Raw genomic sequence first — 19,948 nt, forward strand, 5'->3', positions numbered from 1 at the left:
TTTTCTGCAGAGGGTTGCATTATGAAAGCAGGTTTTTATTCTCCTAAGGTAAATACTGTATTTTCCACTATGTCTCTTACTTGCTGCTATATTTAATTCTCAAGAATGATTCTTCTTTGAACATCTGAAGCCACAGTTCTGAGAGTGGAGATGGAGGAGAGAGATGATCCAGGTTGTTGTTTGCATCCACCACTGCGAGAATTTGAGCAAACACATTGGCCACGATGTCTTCTAAATGCATCCAAAGTGCATGCCTAGGAGGAATAACATGGCCTGTCAAGTGTCTTCCTTGTACCTAACCAATCCCCTGTTCATCAGAAACCCACATATACTTCTGTATACGAGATAGCAATAACCCTCCTGGTTGTCATATCTGAGCCTCATTAAATATTGTGCTTCATGTGCCACAGCTCTTTTAATACCCTGAGAAAGAGACCTGTTAGAAATTTGGAAAGGGCTGCACAGATGAACATACCTGAATGAAGTGTCTTCAAGGATGAACTCACTGGAGACAGCTCTACAGAAAACCCACTCCCTTGGCTCAAGGCTTATTTTCTCACGTTCTTGTAGGAGGAGGCAAATTCTCCTTTTAAGCACACTCATAAAATGACTAGAAACTGATTATAAAACAAAGTTTATTAACACATTTGAATGAAAGGAGTTTCCATGCAAACTTCTAATTCAAAGTAAAGCTAATAATAGAAAGTGACCTCTATGTCTTGGTTTTCCTCCACAATAAAATTCAGAGGCTTTATGTTCTACCCTAGTCTCTCCTCTTTCCTCTTTATTTCTAGTGACTTGATTTTCGAGGCAGCATTTAGTAAAGACATGCCATTTTTTGCTGGAGGAATGGAAAACCACTTTTCTTTGTCTCAGTCTTTTAAAAACAATTGTATGAATTAGGTTGTTTGGTGCGTAAATACCCTGATATTCATATTTATATGGAAAAAAGTTGAGTAGTGTATGTCACAAGAATAGTCACAGTGTTGCAGAAGGATTGAGATCCTATTCTTATCTATATGACACTGATGTCAGTATAAAATAAAATCAATAGGATTGTTTTCATTTCAGTACTGATATAACCACAAGCAAAATTCATCCTGCAGTGTGCTGAGGACTGAAGGTGTCACTATGCTATCACAAGAAAACCTCTTTTCCTGAGGGACTTTTTCTTATAGTCAAAATTTAGTACAGAATAAATTCTGGTTTTGCCATATGACCACAAGGACTTACGCACAACATCTTTGAAGTGGCAACATGATCTCTTTTCTTTATCAGTCATTAACAAACATCCTTGGCACCTGACAGGAACCTACTGCTCAAAGAAGAGCAAGTCATGCACCACAGTGACTAAATCTTTCCATATGAAGGAAAGAATATTTTCCAAATGCACCTACAAGGGATTTTGGTGCTTGGTTTCTGATGAAATCAGATCCTTTCCATTTTGTTGAAGCCACAGTTTTTCTATCAAGATACCACATCACCTGCATGAAGAAAGTGTACCAATTCTATGTAGAAATCTGCTGGGTGGCTTTGGACTCCAAAATAATCATGAGGGTACAAAGTGACCCCTGCCTCAGATTTTTGTACCAAAGTCTCTACCCAATGTTATGCAAAAAGCTAATTGTTTCAGTACAGACTCTGAGAACACACAACATGGGGTTCATGGAGAGCAGAAGAGGCCCCGAGCAAACCAGGTCATCTCTCCTTTGGAACATCCCCCCAAGCTGGCCTAGACAGGAACCAGGACAGGTCATTAAACCACTCATTTCATTCCCCTGTTCTATGGTTTGCAATATGCAGGGTGCAGCCATGTGTAAACAGAAAACCCCAACCTACTCTGGGCCTTCATTTATACTCACATGTTGTTCTACTATGATCCTGGAAAAGCAAGTTGTGAATGATCATTATTCTCTTGGTCGCACGCTGACTGTTGTCTGTCTTGTCTTCCAGCTGGATCACAGCTTTCTGGATGCTCTGTTTGATCATAGAGTCCATGCTGAAGAGCTGCGAATAGAAAAGTTTGGAGGTCAGTATATCGCCTAACACTCCATTGCATTTACTGTGTCAATTCTTGCATAACTTGACACAATGGACTCCCAGGCATATATCTACTTCACCATTCCATCCCTGGTAAATCAATCCCAACATTTCAGAGAAGAGTTAAATCCCTGGTGTGGGATAGAGAAATGAGGAAAAAGATTTCATGCTTCATCAAAGTTCACAAAGGGCTTAAATGTGCCTTTTCTGGCCTTGTGCTTGTCTGTCATAGGGTGGGGACTTCTTCACCCTCACTGTATGGCACACAAAGACCTGCAACTACTTCTTCTAGTGGCAGATGTACTATCCGAACCAGGGAGCAGCGTAACTGGATTCTGAAATGCCTGTAAAATATATTGTTTCCTAAACCAGATCCTTTGTAATGTCAGGCAGTTGAAATAAGAAAAAAGAAATAAATCATACTTTTCTTTCTGGAAGAAGACTGGACTTGTGTGGATCTTCAAGAGCAGCAGTTGCCTCTGGAGAACCTGAAATCACAATCAGTCATAAGACTCCTTTGTAAAATCTGTAGAAACTTGTAAAATAGATACCTCTATGTAAAGGAAGCATCTGGAGTTTCTCAACAATCAAGGAAGGGCTGCAAAGCTGTCAGTCTAAGAAATTACAGCCTGGGCTTTGTTCTCTTTGGGGAGAATTGTCCAGGTCTCAGTTCTGGTTGGCACCCTATAGGAAATGCAGGTGTCAGGACAGGAAGTGGAGAACATCCCCAACTGCTCCTGCCTCCCTTTGTCCATACATCCTGAAAACAATGGCAGAATGTATTGAGTTGGCTTTGAACTCATCAGATCAGGAATATTTAGTGGTTTTATTTGGGCAAGGTGGGCAGAAAGACTTGCTGGGAATCAGTGTGAATTACTGTGTGTCTACTGTGTGCTGGATGCCACAGCAGTACAGCCAGTTTGTTATTGTAACTGAAGAACAAGCTTAGGTACTCTGCTACCCTATGGTCACAGCTTACAGAGGAGGAGGAAAAAATGCAGCGCTGTGAAGACTTCAGAAACAGCATGTACAGTGAGTCCTGCTGAGACCCAGAGCCAGTGCCTCCATGGACTGCTTGATCTAGCTGTACTTAAAGCTATGGATGGATAAATGAGACAAAGAGGAAGGAGCAGAGCTGTGCAGGTACTGGATGAAAAGCAAGTGGCTGCCTACCTGTTGGGACATGCTCCTGGAAAGTGGTCATGAAAATCTCAGCAATAGTCATTTTGGCGAGCTGGCCTAGATTGGCTGTAAAGTTGTTTGGGGGCATCAGATCATCCAAGTGAATCGACATCCATTCACCTGGGGAGGCAGTAAGCATGACAGAAATAGTGGTACCAGACATAACTGGTGTGAACAGTTGACTTGCTCTCCTTGGTGCACCACACCCATCCAGAAAAATTAATAAACTTTGGCTGCCCTGACCTGCCAGCAGCCTGGATAATAAGATATTGAGAGATGGAAGATTTACCACTTCCTGTTTCTTTCTGCTCTGAGGAACGATACACTTCTCTTATACCATTCCATTTTCCCCTCTCCATCTTCCCAATACTGATGGGCACAAATGCCCTGTCATTCTTATCCATTAAGTGGGGAAGAAAACGATCCTATAACCCCAAACATGCTTGACCACCTTCAACATAAAGAAGGTTTTCCTTATATTTGAATGAAATTTGTTTTATTTTGGTTTGTGTCTATTGCCTTCTCGTCCTGTCATGGGACACCACTTAAGCATCTGGCTCCATTTTCTTCACGCCCTCTCATCATGTACATATACAAGGTGATAAGATCCTATAAGCCTTCCCTCTCTAGGCTGAACTCTCAGCCTTTCCTCTTATGACACATGCTCCTGTCCATCAGTCATCTTTGTTGCCCTTCACTGGGCTTGCTCATTTATGTTCATGTCTCTTTTATACTGGAAAGCACAGAAGTGGACACAATATTCCAGGTGTGGCCTCAGAAGTGCTGAGTAGAGAAGCATCACCTTTCTCAACCTGCTGACAGCGCTCTGCCTAATGAAGGCTGTGTTGGCCTTCTTTGCCACAAGGACACATTGGTAGCTCATGTCAAACTTGATGTCCACCAGGATCGCTAGGTCACTCTCTACAAAGCTGTTTTCCAGCTGGTCAGTGCCCAACCTACACAGGTGCCTGGGGTTATTCCTCAATAATGGAGGACTTTGCACTTCCCTTTGTTGAACTTCATAAGGTTTGTGTAGGCCCATTTGTCCAGCATGTTCAGGTCCCTTTGGATGGCGTGATGACCCTCATGTCTATCAGCCAGTCTTCCCAGTTTTCTATCATCAGCAAACTTACTGAAGGTACACCCTGTCTCATCATCTGGGTCATCAATGAAAATGTTAAATGGTACTGACCCCAGTATTGATCCTTGAGGTAATACCACTAGCGCCTGGCCTCTAGCTAGACTTCATTCTGTTGAACAAAGCTTCCTAAGTGCAGCAGTTCAGCTACTTGTCAGTCCAACTCACTGTCCATTAATCTAGTCCATACTTCATTACTTTGTTATGGGAGACATCGTCAAAAGTCTCACTAAAGTCAAGATGAAAAACATCCACCATTCTCTCCTCATCCACCACGCCCGTCATCTCATGATAGAAGGCTATCAAGTTGGTCAAACTTAATTTCTCATTCATAAATCCATCTTGAATTACTGCTTTTCATGTTTTTTGGAAAAGGTTTCCAGGATTATTTGCTGCATCAACTTTCCAGAGATCAATGTGAGGCTATCTGGTCTGTAGTTCCCTGGATCCTTCTTCTTGACCTTGCACAACCTTTCATTTCCCTCCCACTCTCAGCTTGATCCAAAAAAACCAATTTCAAACTTACCACCATCAAATGCCAGGTAGCTGCAGCCTCCCAGAACTCGCGGGACTTGAGTGGCCAGCACAACGTGTGATGGGCCTGTGCCTGTTGATTTCCTTCTCTCATCTACGATACAGTACCTGGAATCAAGACAGAGAGGCTAGAAAGTCCATTCTCTCTGTCATCTTGAGAGTCATTTGTCTCCCAACGTCATCCCAGAGAGTCTCCCAAAGTCATCCCCTGCCTTTCCAGAGCTCAGGCAAAGTTTTGGGAAAGACCAACAGCTCAAGGCATGGCTGTGCTGCAGTGGTGAAGAGGGAAGAGAGAAGCTCAGCTTAGTTTAGCCCAGCCCGGGTCTGCCAAGGCTGACAGCCAAGCTGGTGTTGGTGCTTCAAGACTCAGGCCAAATATATCTCGCGTACACCTTCTCCAAGCAATAACTCAGTCATATGTTTCAGCAAGCTCTCTCCTGACAAATTTGCCTCCCTGCTGAACACTGAATCTTCATTTTAATCGGAATTTGTATTGTTTTATGTAAGGATCTCTGCCCAATCATATTCTGGCAATGATAGGAATATCATTAGCAATATCTGCCACAGACATACAGACAAATTAGACAACAAAAGCCACAACACAAATGAATCCAGAACTTGTGGGGAAACAGGCCAAAGCCCCTCACACCTTTCCTAGAAATAGGACCAGAAAAGTTCAAATCCCTCTCTGGAAAAGTACAAATGCACCCAGAACAAAGCATTTCAGGAGACAACATGCACATTAGCTGATATGATGAAAAAAGAATATGAACAGGAAACGTAGATAAGTGAGAAAGAGGGTAAGAGAGATCATATTGAGGGAGGATGTGTTTGGTTGCAGGAGGATGTCACTGATGTACTTCTAGGGATAGAGATTAACCTCATACAATGATGCTGTTAATAACTTGAGCCCTCACTGGTGCCCAGAAGGGCTTAAGTCTCCTGAATGCCCTGTGTCCTATCAGCCAGCCCTGAGAGATGTTCTGGATACCTGGGATGTCTCAAATGGCACCAGGTGTCAATTTAAGTCCTTTGGTTTGATTACTACAGGGAAAAAAAATAATCTGGTGTTAGGCTCTGTTTGAAGTAGTTTGTGCTGTGTGAGTCAACCATGCTGGGGGAAGGTGGTTTTAATGTGGGAAGGATGTATAAAGCATACTGCCAAAATGAAGAAGATGATCTTTTAGACAAATAAAAGCTGAGATATTTGGGATGTTTTATCTTAATATCTTAACAAACACAGGCTTGGAAATCCAAGCTACAGAACAGAGGCATGAACATGCACACCCAGATATACAGATAACGATATATGAGAAATCTGCAATGACTCCACTGAACAAGTCACTAAAAACAAGGCTATATCCGATGGATATTTGGCCACTGCATCTTCCATTACCTTTGTACCTGACTAAATAAATACAGAAAGAAAGAAGAAAGAAGGAAGGATATTTACTTGGTACAAGCTAGAAGCCTTTTGCTGCTCTGTGGTTCATCAAAGTGAAACTGGATGAGGAGCAATTTTTCTCCTGATGATTGTGCAAAAAAGTTCCTGCAGAGAATGAAATAGTCTGTTATTGCGCTATTCATAACACCACCTCTGTTCTCCACTCTCCCTGCTCCTCCTCACCCCTTCTCCCCAAAATCCCAATAAAGTTAATAAACAAAGGTGAGAAGGAAATCTTTCCTCACCTGAGTTCCTGTCGGAAAGCATATTCAGTGTCAAACTGGCTTAGGAAGAGGCAGTGGATTTTATTTTGAAGGTTAAGTGTCTTCCTTATCTCTTCTAAATCTCTCTCATTTAAAAGTCTTGCATGTGTAGAAACCTGCAGTAAAAGGGAAATAAATTCCAGGAAAATATTATGTAGTTATTGTGTTACTGTCCCTAATGGATGGGGAAATTGAAGTGATTCCCTTATGGACCTTTTCAAGTGCTTCCAAAAGTCAAGACTCTTAAATGTGCCCTGCTCACAGGGAAAAAGGGTGGGAGCATTGTTAACAACCAGAAAAACCCCAATTCCTCGTACTACAAGAGACTTAGACTGGAGCTGCATCCTTAGGAATGACTCAGATACTGTGAGGCAGTGACACCAAAAGAATCCTTCTGGGAGATGTACTTTGAAACTCGGGCCTAGCATGATGGTCACATGTGACTCTTACTGGGTTGACTCTCTCCCAAGGCTATGGACTCCTAGTACTGTGGGATCTGTTTGGGGATCCAGCTGCTACCCTTTTAGGTAGAACACAGAGAGTCCTGAGCTTCTGTGACAGTCACTGGAGAACTGATCAGGATGCTTTCTTTGGCATGGACAGCAAATACTGAAAATAGATGTCAGAGGGCAGTGGGCATGATCTGGGACCTGCATAATTGCCAGAACCACCTGAAGTCCTGCTGGAGACTTGGTGAGACCCCCACAGCTTATCACTTGTCTGCAGGCAACGAACGATGCTCTGGGTACCTCAACCTTGAACCTCCAGAGCCTTCAGAGTTAGGAGCGGGCACTCACTGCCTGTCTGTTAGCAGATCTACCATATCTGGGTGAAGAGGAGAAGCAGAGCCCACCCTGACTGTAGAGGACCACCAGGCAGGGCCAGATATATATGTGATACAACTGATAGGGCAGGAGTCAAAGAGGACAGGTAGCAGCCCATCACTGTTCAACAGTGGAACTTATCCAGGGGCTTAATGGAGGTTATGTGTCAACCTCCCTTATCAGGAAAATAAAGACCACTCTCACGGCTTGACAGTGAAGCACACGTACCTGCAGGCAGATCCCAGTGGTCATCTCCTTCCTTGTTTGCTGGTTAATTGTCTCTCCCAAAACACTAACAAGACTGTTGTGCTTCTGCTTGTGGAAGTACAAGTCTTGGATCTGTTCTGCATCATCCAGAAAAGAGTATTTAAGGCGAAGGATGGAGTCAGGGGTTGCACACTGAACAAGTTTCCTTTTGGCAAGAGAGAGCACTGGCTCATCATAGGGCTCAAGGTGTCCCACAGATCTGCTCTGTGTGCTCTGTAAAGCAGCAGCTGCACATGTGTCATTGCTGAAACCAATGAAGACATCCTGTTCCTTGGGGCTGAGCTTGGTGCACCAAACATTGGAGAACTTGCTGCTGTCAATGGAGACAAACTGCCTGGCCCAGGTCTGCAGGTCCTTCTTCAGCTGTTGCTGCTGCCAGTTCAGAACAGTGTTCATGTCCAAGCAGTGCTTCTCCAGCCGGCTCAACAATGGGGTGGGGAACTGGGTGTAGACTATGTTCTTTTCCTCTATCACAATGAGTCTGAACTCGTCCTTTACACGGCTTTTCACTCTGTGAGTGCCAAGACCCAGGTCCACATAGTAATTTCCCCCCAACCTAACGAAACACTGGTTGAGTGCATCGTAAAGGCTCTCATAAAGGTTGTGTATATTTAAAAGGACAACCGGTCTGCCTGTCTCCATGCAGATCTTCACTCTGCTGACAGACCGACATACCTGGGAATAATCTTGGTCTTGTGGAAAACCAGAGCCAAATATGATTTCAGAGTTCTCAGCATCTATAAGCTGTGTCATCTGAATGATGTGGAAAGCTGCATGGTTGGTTGTCAGTAGCAGGAGGTATCGAGACATGAGTCCTGCCTGCTGTTTGCCCATATTTTCCTTCAGTAAAGAAAGTGTGTGGCTGATTTCCAAGTCAGGAGGAAGAAACCTCTCTCTGATGCAGTTTTGGAAGAGCTGTATGGGATTGATATCACTGGAGCCCCCAAAGTTTCTCTGAATGGTCTTTGTAATGATCTCCTCATGAGAGATGCACTTCTGGTCCTGGGTATAGGACAGCATCATTTTGATCGAGCTGTAGAAATCACGGAGCCCAAAGAACTCATTTTTTTGAGTTTTTAGCACCTCACAGTAGAATTTTGCTAGCAAAGAGAACAAACCCTCAATGCTTTCAAGGTGAGGCTGTGCAGCAGCAATGCCCTTTGCAGTCTTAACTAGCTCTTCTTCATTAGGGTCAGTCCGAAATACAAGAAGACCCCTGTTCATTTTGGCAGGGTCTAGGGCCCAGTTTGAAATGCCCACAAAGCCAACTTTTTGGTAAGGCTCTGGATTTTCGTCATCAACACATCCATCTTCAAGAAGAGGGTGCAGTGTCTTCAGTGGCATCTCTGCTGAGTCTTCTGCAAGGCCGATCTCATCCAGCAGGACCACGGATGCAAACTCATCCAGATTCTTCCCCTTCTGGAACTGTGCACATTGTCGGAAAGTGGAGATGATCGCTTCTGGCTTTGAATGGGGACTGCACTGAAAAGACACAAGCTGGATCTCCTTGCATCTTTTGAACAACTGGTTTTTGGACCACCTGCCCTCCATGGCATCCACAGCAATAGTTTTAGACAGTGATTTTGAGCTTCCTGGTTTCCCAACCAGAAAGAGTGGAACTCTTAGGTCCATGCATACAATCATCATGAAGATGTTTTCCCTCAGAGCATCATTGCGGGCAATTGCATCAGGAATAGAGAGGTTATCAAGCAAGACCTCTTGGCAAAGCTGAATTTCTTCCCGCAACACAGATGCAGGGACAGAAAAACATTTTGCGACCTCCTCCAGGTAATCTTGGCGGCTCTCCAGAGATACATAGTAGCAAGCTCCCACTGAAAGGATCAAGGCCCTTTGTGCATCATTTAAGATTAACTCCTGTTCCTTTTTATCTTTCTTCTCATCAATCTGAGGAAACAGCAGATCTCTTAATTTATAAAACCAGAGTGCAATATTCATGCAGCGCTCTATGTCCCGAAGACTGGCAATTCTGCATTCATCTTTCTTCTTCCTGAGAAACTTCTGGGAGGCTGAAATGACACTGGTGAAGATGTTCAAATTTCCAATGTCAATCTTGTTCTTCATGGTGGACTTTACAATCTCTCTGATGTACAGGGTCTGTGTCTTTTCATTCAGCTCTCCAAAATCCCAGACAAGAGGCAATAAGCTAGGTGGAAGGGGCTTGACCCGATACACCAGCTGCCTCAAAGGAATGTAGCCCAATTTTTCCAGTGTGTCTTCACTCCGGACCCGGTATCCCAAGCCAGCTTTTTCAAGTTTCTCTATGGTTTCTTTGGTGTGCCTTTTGTAAGGGTTGCAAGCAGCTACAACTTTTAAACGGTCAGTGAGAATCTTCTCTCCATTTACACTGCGGTCACACAGCACCTCTTTGATTGCAAAGATAGCTTCTGATGTGTTTGCTTCATCGAAAAAGAGCACAGTGTCCACTTTATGCCTTTCTTCATTGATATGTGCCAGCTCAATTGCCTGCCTAACTTTCTTGTGGATGATCTTGGAGGTAGTGCCACCATGGACACGTAACACCACCATGTTTTGAATGTCCCTGCCTGCCCTTTGTAGGCTGCACATGAATTGCACAAGTTTTGTCTTCCCACAGCCTGTTTCACCCATGATGATTACAGGGATCCCACACTGGAACCGCAGGTGAATGGCAAGCATCTTCATGGTGTTGTCCAGAGTGAGCTGATATGATTCATCTGGATCTTGGGTGTAGCTCACACCAAAAACTCTGCAAAGGGCCTCCAGCTGCAATCTTCTGGGCAAGTCTTCGAACTTCTTATTGAAAGGAACATGCTGGGCTTCCAACGTGCGGTATAATTTATTTGTGATAACATTCCTTTCCAAAACAGCTTGAGAATGGGCATCAATAGCATCCAAGTTATTGTTGATATGGAAACCTAAGAACTCCATGGAGTTATTGTCTGCATGGAAGACTATATAGGGGTGGGACTCTTGTTCCCATTTTCGTCTTAGCTGGTACTGTCTCATACTGCTGTTTCCTTCATAGTCATCTTCTGCACTTGGCACACTTTCATCAGATATGTCAAGAGAGGGCACAGCAAAGTCCTTGGACATTGTGATCATGAACTTTACCACAAATGTTTTAAACCCCTGGAAATCCTTTCCAGCTACTGGGCTACAAAAAATCGATTTCTCACACTTAGTTAGCTGGAAGTTTAGGAAATGAGTGAAGTTGCTGAGCTCAGTCCAGGAAGGGTTATGTCTCCCACAGAAGTCCAGTAAGAGCTTCAGGCACTCTTTCTCTGTCCCTTCAGTCTTCTCATGGTTGAAAAGGAAACGGTCAAGGTCTTCTCCCCTCTTATATTTCCTGAGGTACTGGTAAGACCTCTGGAAAGCTTCACTCTTCAACTTGTTTCGATCAAACTGCTCCTCTTTCATTTCAGAATGGCAATCAGAGCTGGGGTGTTCCAGCAAGTCAAGTATTCGCTTTGGTGACACACATTTCACTGCAGGAAAAAGATCCAGGAACTTTTCTTCTATTTCACTGGACATCTAAAAGAAAGTTAATAAGGAGTGCACAGATTACAATAAGAATAGTTGCTCAACCTTCTGCATTTGCCTACAGTTCTAGAACTTTATTTTCTGCACAGAAATAGGTCAGGAAGCTGAGAAAATCATATGTAGATCAAATTTGTCCAAGCCTGCATACATGCTTCTAGATGGATATGTGCTGACATGCCCATAACCTGTAAAGTCCTGGTGCTGAGTGGATGCCTATTGAAAAACTAGAATAGAGAAAACATTATTATTTTCAGCTACTAAATGATCTGCCAAAGAGACAGGTTTCGGCACAGGGTACTCTCTGTTTTTATCTGCTTTCTCTAGTTAGTGAGCCACAATGGCTTTCCCCTCTAAATACTTGGCCAGACTGTGTCTACCTGTTAAAGGGGACACACACAGCCCCCTTTGGCAAGAACCCTCACAGGTTTACGACCCATATAATGAATAATCTTCTCCTTTTCAATTGTTCTAAGCTGATCTTGTTAACATTGTTTGATATTCCTGGTTCTTGTGTTGGAAGAGATGATGCATGCTTGGTCCCAATTCACCGTCTCCAGACTACTCAGGAAGTTTTAACTGTCCATCAGATCCCTTATTTCCTCTTTAAGAGTATCATCCCTCATTTCTTATGTGGGAGAACTCTATTATTTTTTGAACATATGGGATGACTATGTCACACCAGGAATGGACTGGAAAAACACCCCAAACCCCACACAGCATCTTACATTTCCTTTCCCGAGTAGACATGTTCTGGAACTACTCGTTCCTATGTAGATGAGCCATCACTCCACTGGAGAGACAGACCCTAAATTACACATAGCTTTAAAAAAGACTTTGGATTTAGCAGATTTACTGCAGGTTATATTGGCATCCTCCCTTGCTATTCCTCTGACCTGAGCACACTGTCCCCAAAGCAATACCTCTTGTTTTCTTGTTCTGCTAACACCTTTCCCTTTTTCCAGGTACTCAATCAAGTAAAGATGAGAGGATTTGCACTTCCAGACTGAGCCATTGGGACTCTGGATATGTCTTAGGATGCATAGCTCTATCAGCAGCCGGTAGAGACCTGTTGACACCTAACAGAGAAGAAACATTTGAAAATTGGTGAAAAAAATGTCTATCAAAAACACACTTTAGTCCACTACCCATGGCAGGTAGTGGTACCTGCAGCCAGACTACAGCTTTGCTCCCATTCTTGTTCAGGATTACTGTTCTAGCACACACTGACACAGCTGTAACTGCCAATATGTTCAGATGCTTGGTACTCTACAGTCCTCTGAGGCAGGACTAGGTCATTTGGATTCACTCTCTGCCCTAAGCCCACTACCTTTTGTTTTAATAAAACCCCTTTCAGAGGGGTACCAGATTGGATGTGAGATGGACAATCCACCCCTTCTTTTCCCTGTATATGGGGCCTTCTGTGTCTGATCACTTGGTTTGCATTCAGCCATTCTCCAGTGTCCTACACTCTGACTGATGCCACTGTTTGAGGAAAAATTGCTTTTATGAAATGGGACTCATTTCATACAGCTTCCCTACCTGTGGGCATGGAACAAGGCAAATGCAGACACCTAAGCTTCCAAAGTGTACCCAGAACTCTTGTTGTTCACTTTAAATTTTAAGCACCTGCTGCTACTCCTGTAGAAGATAATAAGCAAGCACAAGAGGCTGTGCAAATCCCCTCCACTAAAAAATCCTATGAGGCCTTCAAAACACAACGTTCAACCACCAAGAAAAAGACTCTTACCACTGGTGACACGTCAATATGGAAGACAGTGGGGTGGCTTTCAGTTGGGAATTCCTCCACAGAGAGTAGCTCCTCCAGAAGGAACTGGAAATCAATCTCTGACTCCATCAGCCTAATGGTTTTGTGAACCACAGGTAAATCACCCAGCTGGGTGCGGATCTTTTGGAGGATATTGTCCACAAAGAGAGACTTCCCTAAGGAACAGAAGAGACAGACAAGATTCACTCTCAGAGTCAGTCTGCCCTTTCCCGTGCATGGGACAGTTTTTCTCCAGACATCTGAACTCCCTCCAAACTGAGTGGCCATCTCTGAACAGCCTCTTTAGGACAATACCTGGGACCAGATCCCAGTCACATGAGGGACATCCTCCAAGTCTGTTCTCACAATTTTGGCAGTATTTGACATCACAAGACAGAACTCATGCTCCTACTCCAGCCTCATTGAGGTTACCAATACAGACATAGCTGGAAGGCCTGGGAGGCCTGGATCCTGACCAACTTGCCTCAGATGAGTCCTACAAGATGTCAGAAAACCTTACTGTCTAGAAATATGTCTTGAAAGGTTTCAGAAATAGTAGGAAGCACGAGACATCCTGCTGAGGCTTGCAAAGAACCTACAGAAAACTTGTTCCTTTTTGAAATGGCGGGTGGAAGCCAGTTGGGCTAGTTTATGGTCTTTCAGAGGACATCTGGGCTTATTTAGACAATTGACTCTCATCCCTATGATCTAGCTTATCCCATGGAGAGAGTCTTGTTTCTTGCTGTTTCCCAGAGTCTCACACCATTATTTGTTTCTGTTTAGACTGGACAACTCTAACTTCCTCAAAGCTTATGTTTTCTAGACCGCATTATTTCCCTTTGGACTCTTTCCGGGTGGCCTAAAATCCTGCTTGAAATTCACTACTCAAAACTAAAGGCATATGAAGAGAATGGAGGGCTCTCCATTGCATAACATGTTCCTCTCAAGGCCTCCTGGTTTGAGATAAGACTTACAGTAGGACTACTGACACTTACCCATTCCTGCTTGATTTGATAATATGAACTTCACATTGTGCTGATAGGGCTCTTTGAAGGCTTGAGCAACAGGGGCTGTCCCACGAGGCACTTTGAGATGTGTGCTCAGGTATTCCTGGATTTCTGTCTTAGAGCAGCATGGGATAGTAGCTTTGTAAGTGTCAAAGGCTGTGATGACATAAGAATTGTGAGCTTTGGTACTGCAAAAGATAAGCAACCTGAAGTCACGGACTGTAGAAGATTGCAGCAAGCGGAAGAAGTGGGACTCCAGTTGCTTGGAAACTTTGTATACTAATTTCTCAGCACCCAACAAGCAGTATATTTTCTGGTTTTGAGAATCAGATGAAAGAGCTCTCCTAACAATCAGCTCCACTTCTTCCTCCTCTGTGCTGGGTGTGCACACCAGAACCTCATCATATGTTGGGAGAGGTGCTGTCTTGGTGTGTCTGTAAATGGAGAGCATGTAGAGTAACATTTCCTCTTCTTTACACATGATGAGGGAAGGTTTCCTGGCTTCGAGGCCTACTGGTAAACTTCTCTTGATACATATGGTTTCCAGAGCAGCTAATTGCTTCAGAGTTTCACCAAAGACATCCAGGCTGATGTATTTGTCTGACACAAGGCCAGTGAATTTCTTACAGAAAGCATCCCAGAGCAAATTCACCTTGTCACAGATGGATGGCAAGCTCTCAAAGGAGGTGGCCAGTTCATCTTTTGCAAGGTTACTAAAAGTTGCCTGATTAGCTTCTCTGTTGTTGTTTTTAAACTTCTTTGTCTTCTGCAGAAAGGCTTCTCGCTGCTCATCATATAATTTGCTCAGTTTTTCAACCTCTTCCTTGTCGTCACCTCGTTCAAAGGCAAAATTCATGAGCTCCTGCTCTGTAATATCAGATTTTGGAAGGCAGCTCTGCAGGGCTGCCTTTGCCACTGATGTATCATAGCCAGATTCAGCTAGGCTTTTGATGAGCTGGGGAAAACGAATGACATAGTCATGCCAGGTAACAGACTTCTTGTCCCCTTCTGATGTGTTGACAGAGTCATGTGGAGTCATGAGGGCTTGCTCCAGGGATTTTCTAATATCTTCTTCTTTAATGTCATGCTTTATGACAGAAAGCATATTAAGAACCTGTGGCTCTATTGCACTATTGTGGGCTTTAGCCAGTTGGCTACATAAATAGAATAGCTGGTGTGCAGTGAACAGGTTGAGATGGTAGTAGGTGTCCCTTTGAGTCTTCAGATACTTCTTCCACTCTAGCAGGCAGTGCTCCATTGTTTTGAAAAGGCCATCCAGCTCCTCTAGGACGGGTCTGGTGCTCTGAACAAGGATGCCGGCAATTCCAAATTCTGTGTAAACTTTTACTCTGTGTTGGGGGTTGCAGTAGATGTCAGCTTTCCAGTCTATGAAGAGGATATTGCCAACACTGAGAAGCTGCAGGTACAACTTTCCAACCATTTGAACTTTTTCCAGGATCTGCAACATGCCACAGACAAAATAGGGAAAAGGATTATCATTTGTTTACTACAACTACTGAATACTTATTACATTTTCTTCCAAAGATCTATTAAAACCTGATAAACAAACGAACACAAAACTTTGATTTGGCTCAATTTTTGTGTACAGCTTCTTCTTAGGATACATTCCTGAACAAGGACATGCTTTAGAAGCTCGTGTTTCCTGAAAAACTTCTACTACTCTTCAAAAATACTGATTCCATGGAAAATAGCCCATATCTATTGGAGGAACAAGAAAGTAACACCCCTAAATATTATGATGAGCTGTATCCCACCCTCAGAATTACCACCTTTGAGATATCTGGTCCTTGTGAGGTTTCTTCATCTTTGACTGAAGCACTGCACTGCTTACAGTTGATCAGACAGCAAGCAGTTGAGGTGGTTTTTCAGATATGTAGGAGAATACCTCACTTCAAACATCTTCTGAATAAACAGCTTGTGTATGAAATAAGGAAAAGGCGTTTTCAGTATGTGAAACATCTGGTTTGTGGTGGGTGCCCACACTGGGGTGACCTCCATCACACACCTGGAGTTGCCTATTTCTCTTCATTCACCACAGCTGGAGCTTAGATGGCTAGCTTGAGTGGAGATATCCACATCATTAACAAGCAGGTGAGGCCAAGACATCAGAGAGTAAGACTTCTACACATTCCACCATCACCTTGCAAGGGAATGACTGTACTTACAATTTGCCTTACACTTGGTATCTGGGAGTCTGCTGCCTCCATTTCTGAAGAGGCAGAGTTGAAGGTCAAGGATGAGTCTTCATGAAAGAATTCTAGCCAAAACCCTCAAGTCTTATAGACATTGTTTTCTAAGCACATACTGGTGTTGCACTGTGGCTTACCTCTAGGAAGCGGTTTGCCTCCTCTCTGCCTTGCTCAGCTTTTGTGGTGATCAACATAAGCTTGTTTTGGAGCTCTGTGAGCTGGGCCAGGCTGTATTCTTCAGCCATCTGACCTGTCTGACGTGCTTCCTCTGGGGTTTCCTTTGGCAGCTGCACTGAAATACAGTCCTCAAGGACAGCCTGGAAAGCAAGTAAGAGGATCAGCCCTGCTTTTAATTCCCCGTACTTGTGCAATGAGCCTTCAGGAATAGTAGTAGTATACCCCTACATATCACAGCCAAACATCAAGTTTTCCCATGTTTTAAGATGTGGATCATTCCTGTTGTACAGGGTTCACTCTTTTGCCTTGTGCTGCAAGCACCACTCTCCTTGAACGATGGAGTGACAGTTCAGATTTTACATCTTCGCCTTTCTTTCTTCTTTTTTTTCCCCCCTTTCTCGGTGATCAGGTTGGTTGGTTTTTTTTACTAATATATTGCTTCTTCTCCTCCCTGTGGACAACCCCTTGCCTCCCCTGGTTCCGCCTTGAAAATGACCAAGGTTTAATTGGAAATGTGACATAAGGTTGTGCTTCTTTCAAACCTGACTAAAGATGTATTGACTATCTGACATACTCCTTGAAAATGGATTTCAAAAATGTTAGTTTATTTTTGGACAGAAACAACCCCCCAGAAAGCACTCTGCAAAGTATGGAGAACCATTACCTTGAATTTTTTAGGTGCTGAAATGATGAAAATCCCTCTGCTGTTGATGTCTCTGGCTTGAGAGATTGAGGAATGCTCTATGGAGCCATGAGATTCATGAACCATCCGTATCCACTCTCTGTTATCACAAGAAGCTTTCTGTTAAAGAAAAAACCCAGCACAACAGAATGAAACCTAATAACCAGTTGGCAGGTCTGTAAGGATGTTTTTGGTAAGAGTGGGTTTTCTTGTGCCTGCTGCAGCTAAAGGGACAAAGCACAGCTGTTGCACTCAAATCTGCCTCTATCTTATAAGCTTTCTGAAAGCCAAAGCCAGTGAATAAGTATTTTGTGAAGCTCCTGTTCTCTGCCAGTCTTTGGTAATTTGAAGGAAGAGTGTCAGTTAAATGGTAGCCTGAGTAGGAGGTTATAGTTTCTGAGGAGAGGATTAAGGAAGACAGCACTAGAGTAGACTTTCCGAAAACAAAGAGCATTGGATTCACTTTCTTCTGCATGTGACACCTAATGGGTTTCCTCCATTTGCCCTCACATATGCATGTGAGCTCTTTTAAGGTGTCTCAACTGAAGTCCCAAACAGCATGGATTTCTCATAAGTCTCATGTCATATCTGCTATGTGCACTTGGCTGTTTTGAGTCCCCTAGGCCATGACACCAAACTTTGGCAATTCATGCTCCTAATATGAGTCCAAGTAATTTTGGAACATGAGATTTGTAGACTCACCAACTTCTTGGGCAGATTATTGTCTTTTGAAATGGTTTCATTTATGAACAACAGGGCTGCAGAGAACTCTTCAAATCCAGATGTGGATCTCAGGTCAAATATAATGGGTGCTGAAGCAGCCATGGAATCACGGAAGAACAGCAATTTGTCAATATCTATGTCATTTTCACCTGCAGAAATCGATGCCAGCTCCACAAATACAGGGATTTCTGTTTTGTCTGAAAGTAACAAAAAATACAAATAAGAAACACATAGTTGAGAAGTATCACAGTTGAATGAGTAGCTCACATAGGTGATTCATACAATGCCTCTGGCTGTTGTGACAAGTAGGGACTAATTGATCCCTTTCTACTGCCTGGCTTTTCTGATGGGTTCATTACATCCCAGTACAACTCACCTTTTATTATGGTTTTGATCCAGGAGACAAAGCCTTTCCTTGTGCATTCAAGAAGTTCCCGCAAAAAGTCCAGTGTCTCTTCTCGAAGGTGGCTCAAACTATTTTTCACCTTCATTAAGTCCTGGGTCATATAATCAAGTGTCTTTTTCCTGAATTCCAGCTCTTCCTGCAAAAAAATCCCGACATTCTGATGTGCGTCACTTGGTAAGGGAAGGGGGAAGGTAAGCTCTGCCTCACACATTGAATTTTAATCAGCCACTCAGGGTCTTTTCCAAAGGGCCAGCTCCCCAGAGACCTGTATTCCTCTCATTCCATCTGTTTCATAAACTCAATCTAGTTATTTCAATACAAGTCCCTGCAGTAGAGGCACAGAATCATTATATAAAACTTGTCTGCCATGTGCATTGAAGTTCTAATCACTAAAAAGACCTTTCCACAAAAGTTACAAGGTCTGCTCCAATTTAAAATTTCTGAGGAAACCTGCCCAAAACATGGAAAGCTATTCAAAGTACAATAATAGAAAAGTACGTAGTAGAAAGGTTATGACAATAAAACATTTGAGCTTTTACAGGAAGCTTCAAATTCTGAAAAAAAATAACGTGTGGAAAACGAAAGAAGAATTGCTGGAGTTGGTAGAGAATATTAGGTTGGGATCTGTTATTTAACTCCCAGAGTTTTTTACTCCTGGTTCTACCAGAAACTTTCCAGAGGTTGGGAAAGAGATGATTTCCCTATCACTTGATGCAGAATTTGGTTGCTGACACACACAGACACCTGCATCCATTGTCCTCATACAGTTGCCTCAGATGCCCTTGGGCATCTCTAATGGCACTGGAAGCTCATTTATGGCCAACCAGGAGTCTGATTAAGGGTGAGCTGAATCACGTTCCTGACTCCACTTACTCCACTGTAAAGGTGCCAAGCTAAAAGAGGGACTGTTACAACAGTAAAACTTGTATACCAGAAGAAAAATTCCATCTACTGTGTCCAGTATGATTTAGTTAAAAGTTGACACACAAAATCAGAGGTTTCCCATTCAGATCTCTCAAAACAGAAGACACAAAAGCACTCAGTATAAGCCAGATATCCATGTGTGTTCTACATACATATTTTGTTAGGTCGCTGAGAATCTGAAAATTTCCATTAAGATCAAGTGTTTTCCGCAATTCATCAATCATCTTGGCAGTGTTCACCACAGTAGACAGGGTGACATAGTTTTTAATCTTCTCCAATGCAGCATCTACCCAGATGGCTTTTTCATTCCTTTCCCCTTCACTCATCTCCATAATTTTAAACTCCTTTTTGAGTTGACTCTCATCTGCTAACTCTTTATCAAAATGGCTCTGCACCTTCCCAAGGGTGATGGAAAAGTCTTTGAGGGTCAGATAGGTACTCTGAAAGTCAGCAATGGCTGGCTTATAAATACTTTCTTGCACAGCTTCTACCGAGAGAATTTTGGCTTCAGGGGTTTTGGCCTTGATTTGCTCTGCTTTTTGCTTCCACAGTCTCAAAAAATAATTGCTTTCCCTTAAGTTATGAATTTTTTTCATCATGTCACTGTATTTAGGAGGGTGTTGCAATGCAGGAAGTTTCTTCTCTCCATTCACAGAAAATTTGCTTATAGACATGTGATCCTTAAAAAGTCTTGTTTCACTGAAGATTTCCATCACAACACTTGTGTCCACTAAACAAGGCAGAAACAAACAAAAAAATTAGTGCATTTCTCCATCTAGAAAGTTGCTTACCCTCTAAACACAGAAATATTCTGAACCTGAC

The 19,948-nt window shown here is 43.1% G+C and overlaps 1 protein-coding gene across 1 annotated transcript in view; it reads right to left on the bottom strand.

Annotated features, from left to right (window-relative positions):
- Nucleotides 1-19,948, bottom strand: part of LOC308037041 (E3 ubiquitin-protein ligase rnf213-alpha-like) — a gene marked incomplete at both ends in the record, with an annotated part of 61,766 nt that overhangs the window by 22,824 nt on the left and 18,994 nt on the right. Inside the window, 17 exons of the mRNA XM_080338485.1 lie at nucleotides 81-254; nucleotides 476-617; nucleotides 1,863-2,007; nucleotides 2,464-2,528; nucleotides 3,214-3,342; nucleotides 4,887-5,002; nucleotides 6,348-6,443; nucleotides 6,584-6,717; nucleotides 7,654-11,223; nucleotides 12,153-12,308; nucleotides 12,980-13,173; nucleotides 13,993-15,463; nucleotides 16,352-16,531; nucleotides 17,056-17,193; nucleotides 17,776-17,993; nucleotides 18,173-18,338; nucleotides 19,279-19,856. Of these exons, the coding sequence (XP_080194611.1) occupies nucleotides 81-254; nucleotides 476-617; nucleotides 1,863-2,007; nucleotides 2,464-2,528; nucleotides 3,214-3,342; nucleotides 4,887-5,002; nucleotides 6,348-6,443; nucleotides 6,584-6,717; nucleotides 7,654-11,223; nucleotides 12,153-12,308; nucleotides 12,980-13,173; nucleotides 13,993-15,463; nucleotides 16,352-16,531; nucleotides 17,056-17,193; nucleotides 17,776-17,993; nucleotides 18,173-18,338; nucleotides 19,279-19,856 (7,672 nt within the window). The remainder of the gene's footprint in view (nucleotides 1-80; nucleotides 255-475; nucleotides 618-1,862; nucleotides 2,008-2,463; nucleotides 2,529-3,213; nucleotides 3,343-4,886; nucleotides 5,003-6,347; nucleotides 6,444-6,583; nucleotides 6,718-7,653; nucleotides 11,224-12,152; nucleotides 12,309-12,979; nucleotides 13,174-13,992; nucleotides 15,464-16,351; nucleotides 16,532-17,055; nucleotides 17,194-17,775; nucleotides 17,994-18,172; nucleotides 18,339-19,278; nucleotides 19,857-19,948) is intronic.

The sequence above is a fragment of the Nesoenas mayeri genome, assembly GCF_963082525.1.
Source record: "Nesoenas mayeri genome assembly, chromosome: 1".
NCBI lineage: Eukaryota > Metazoa > Chordata > Aves > Columbiformes > Columbidae > Nesoenas > Nesoenas mayeri.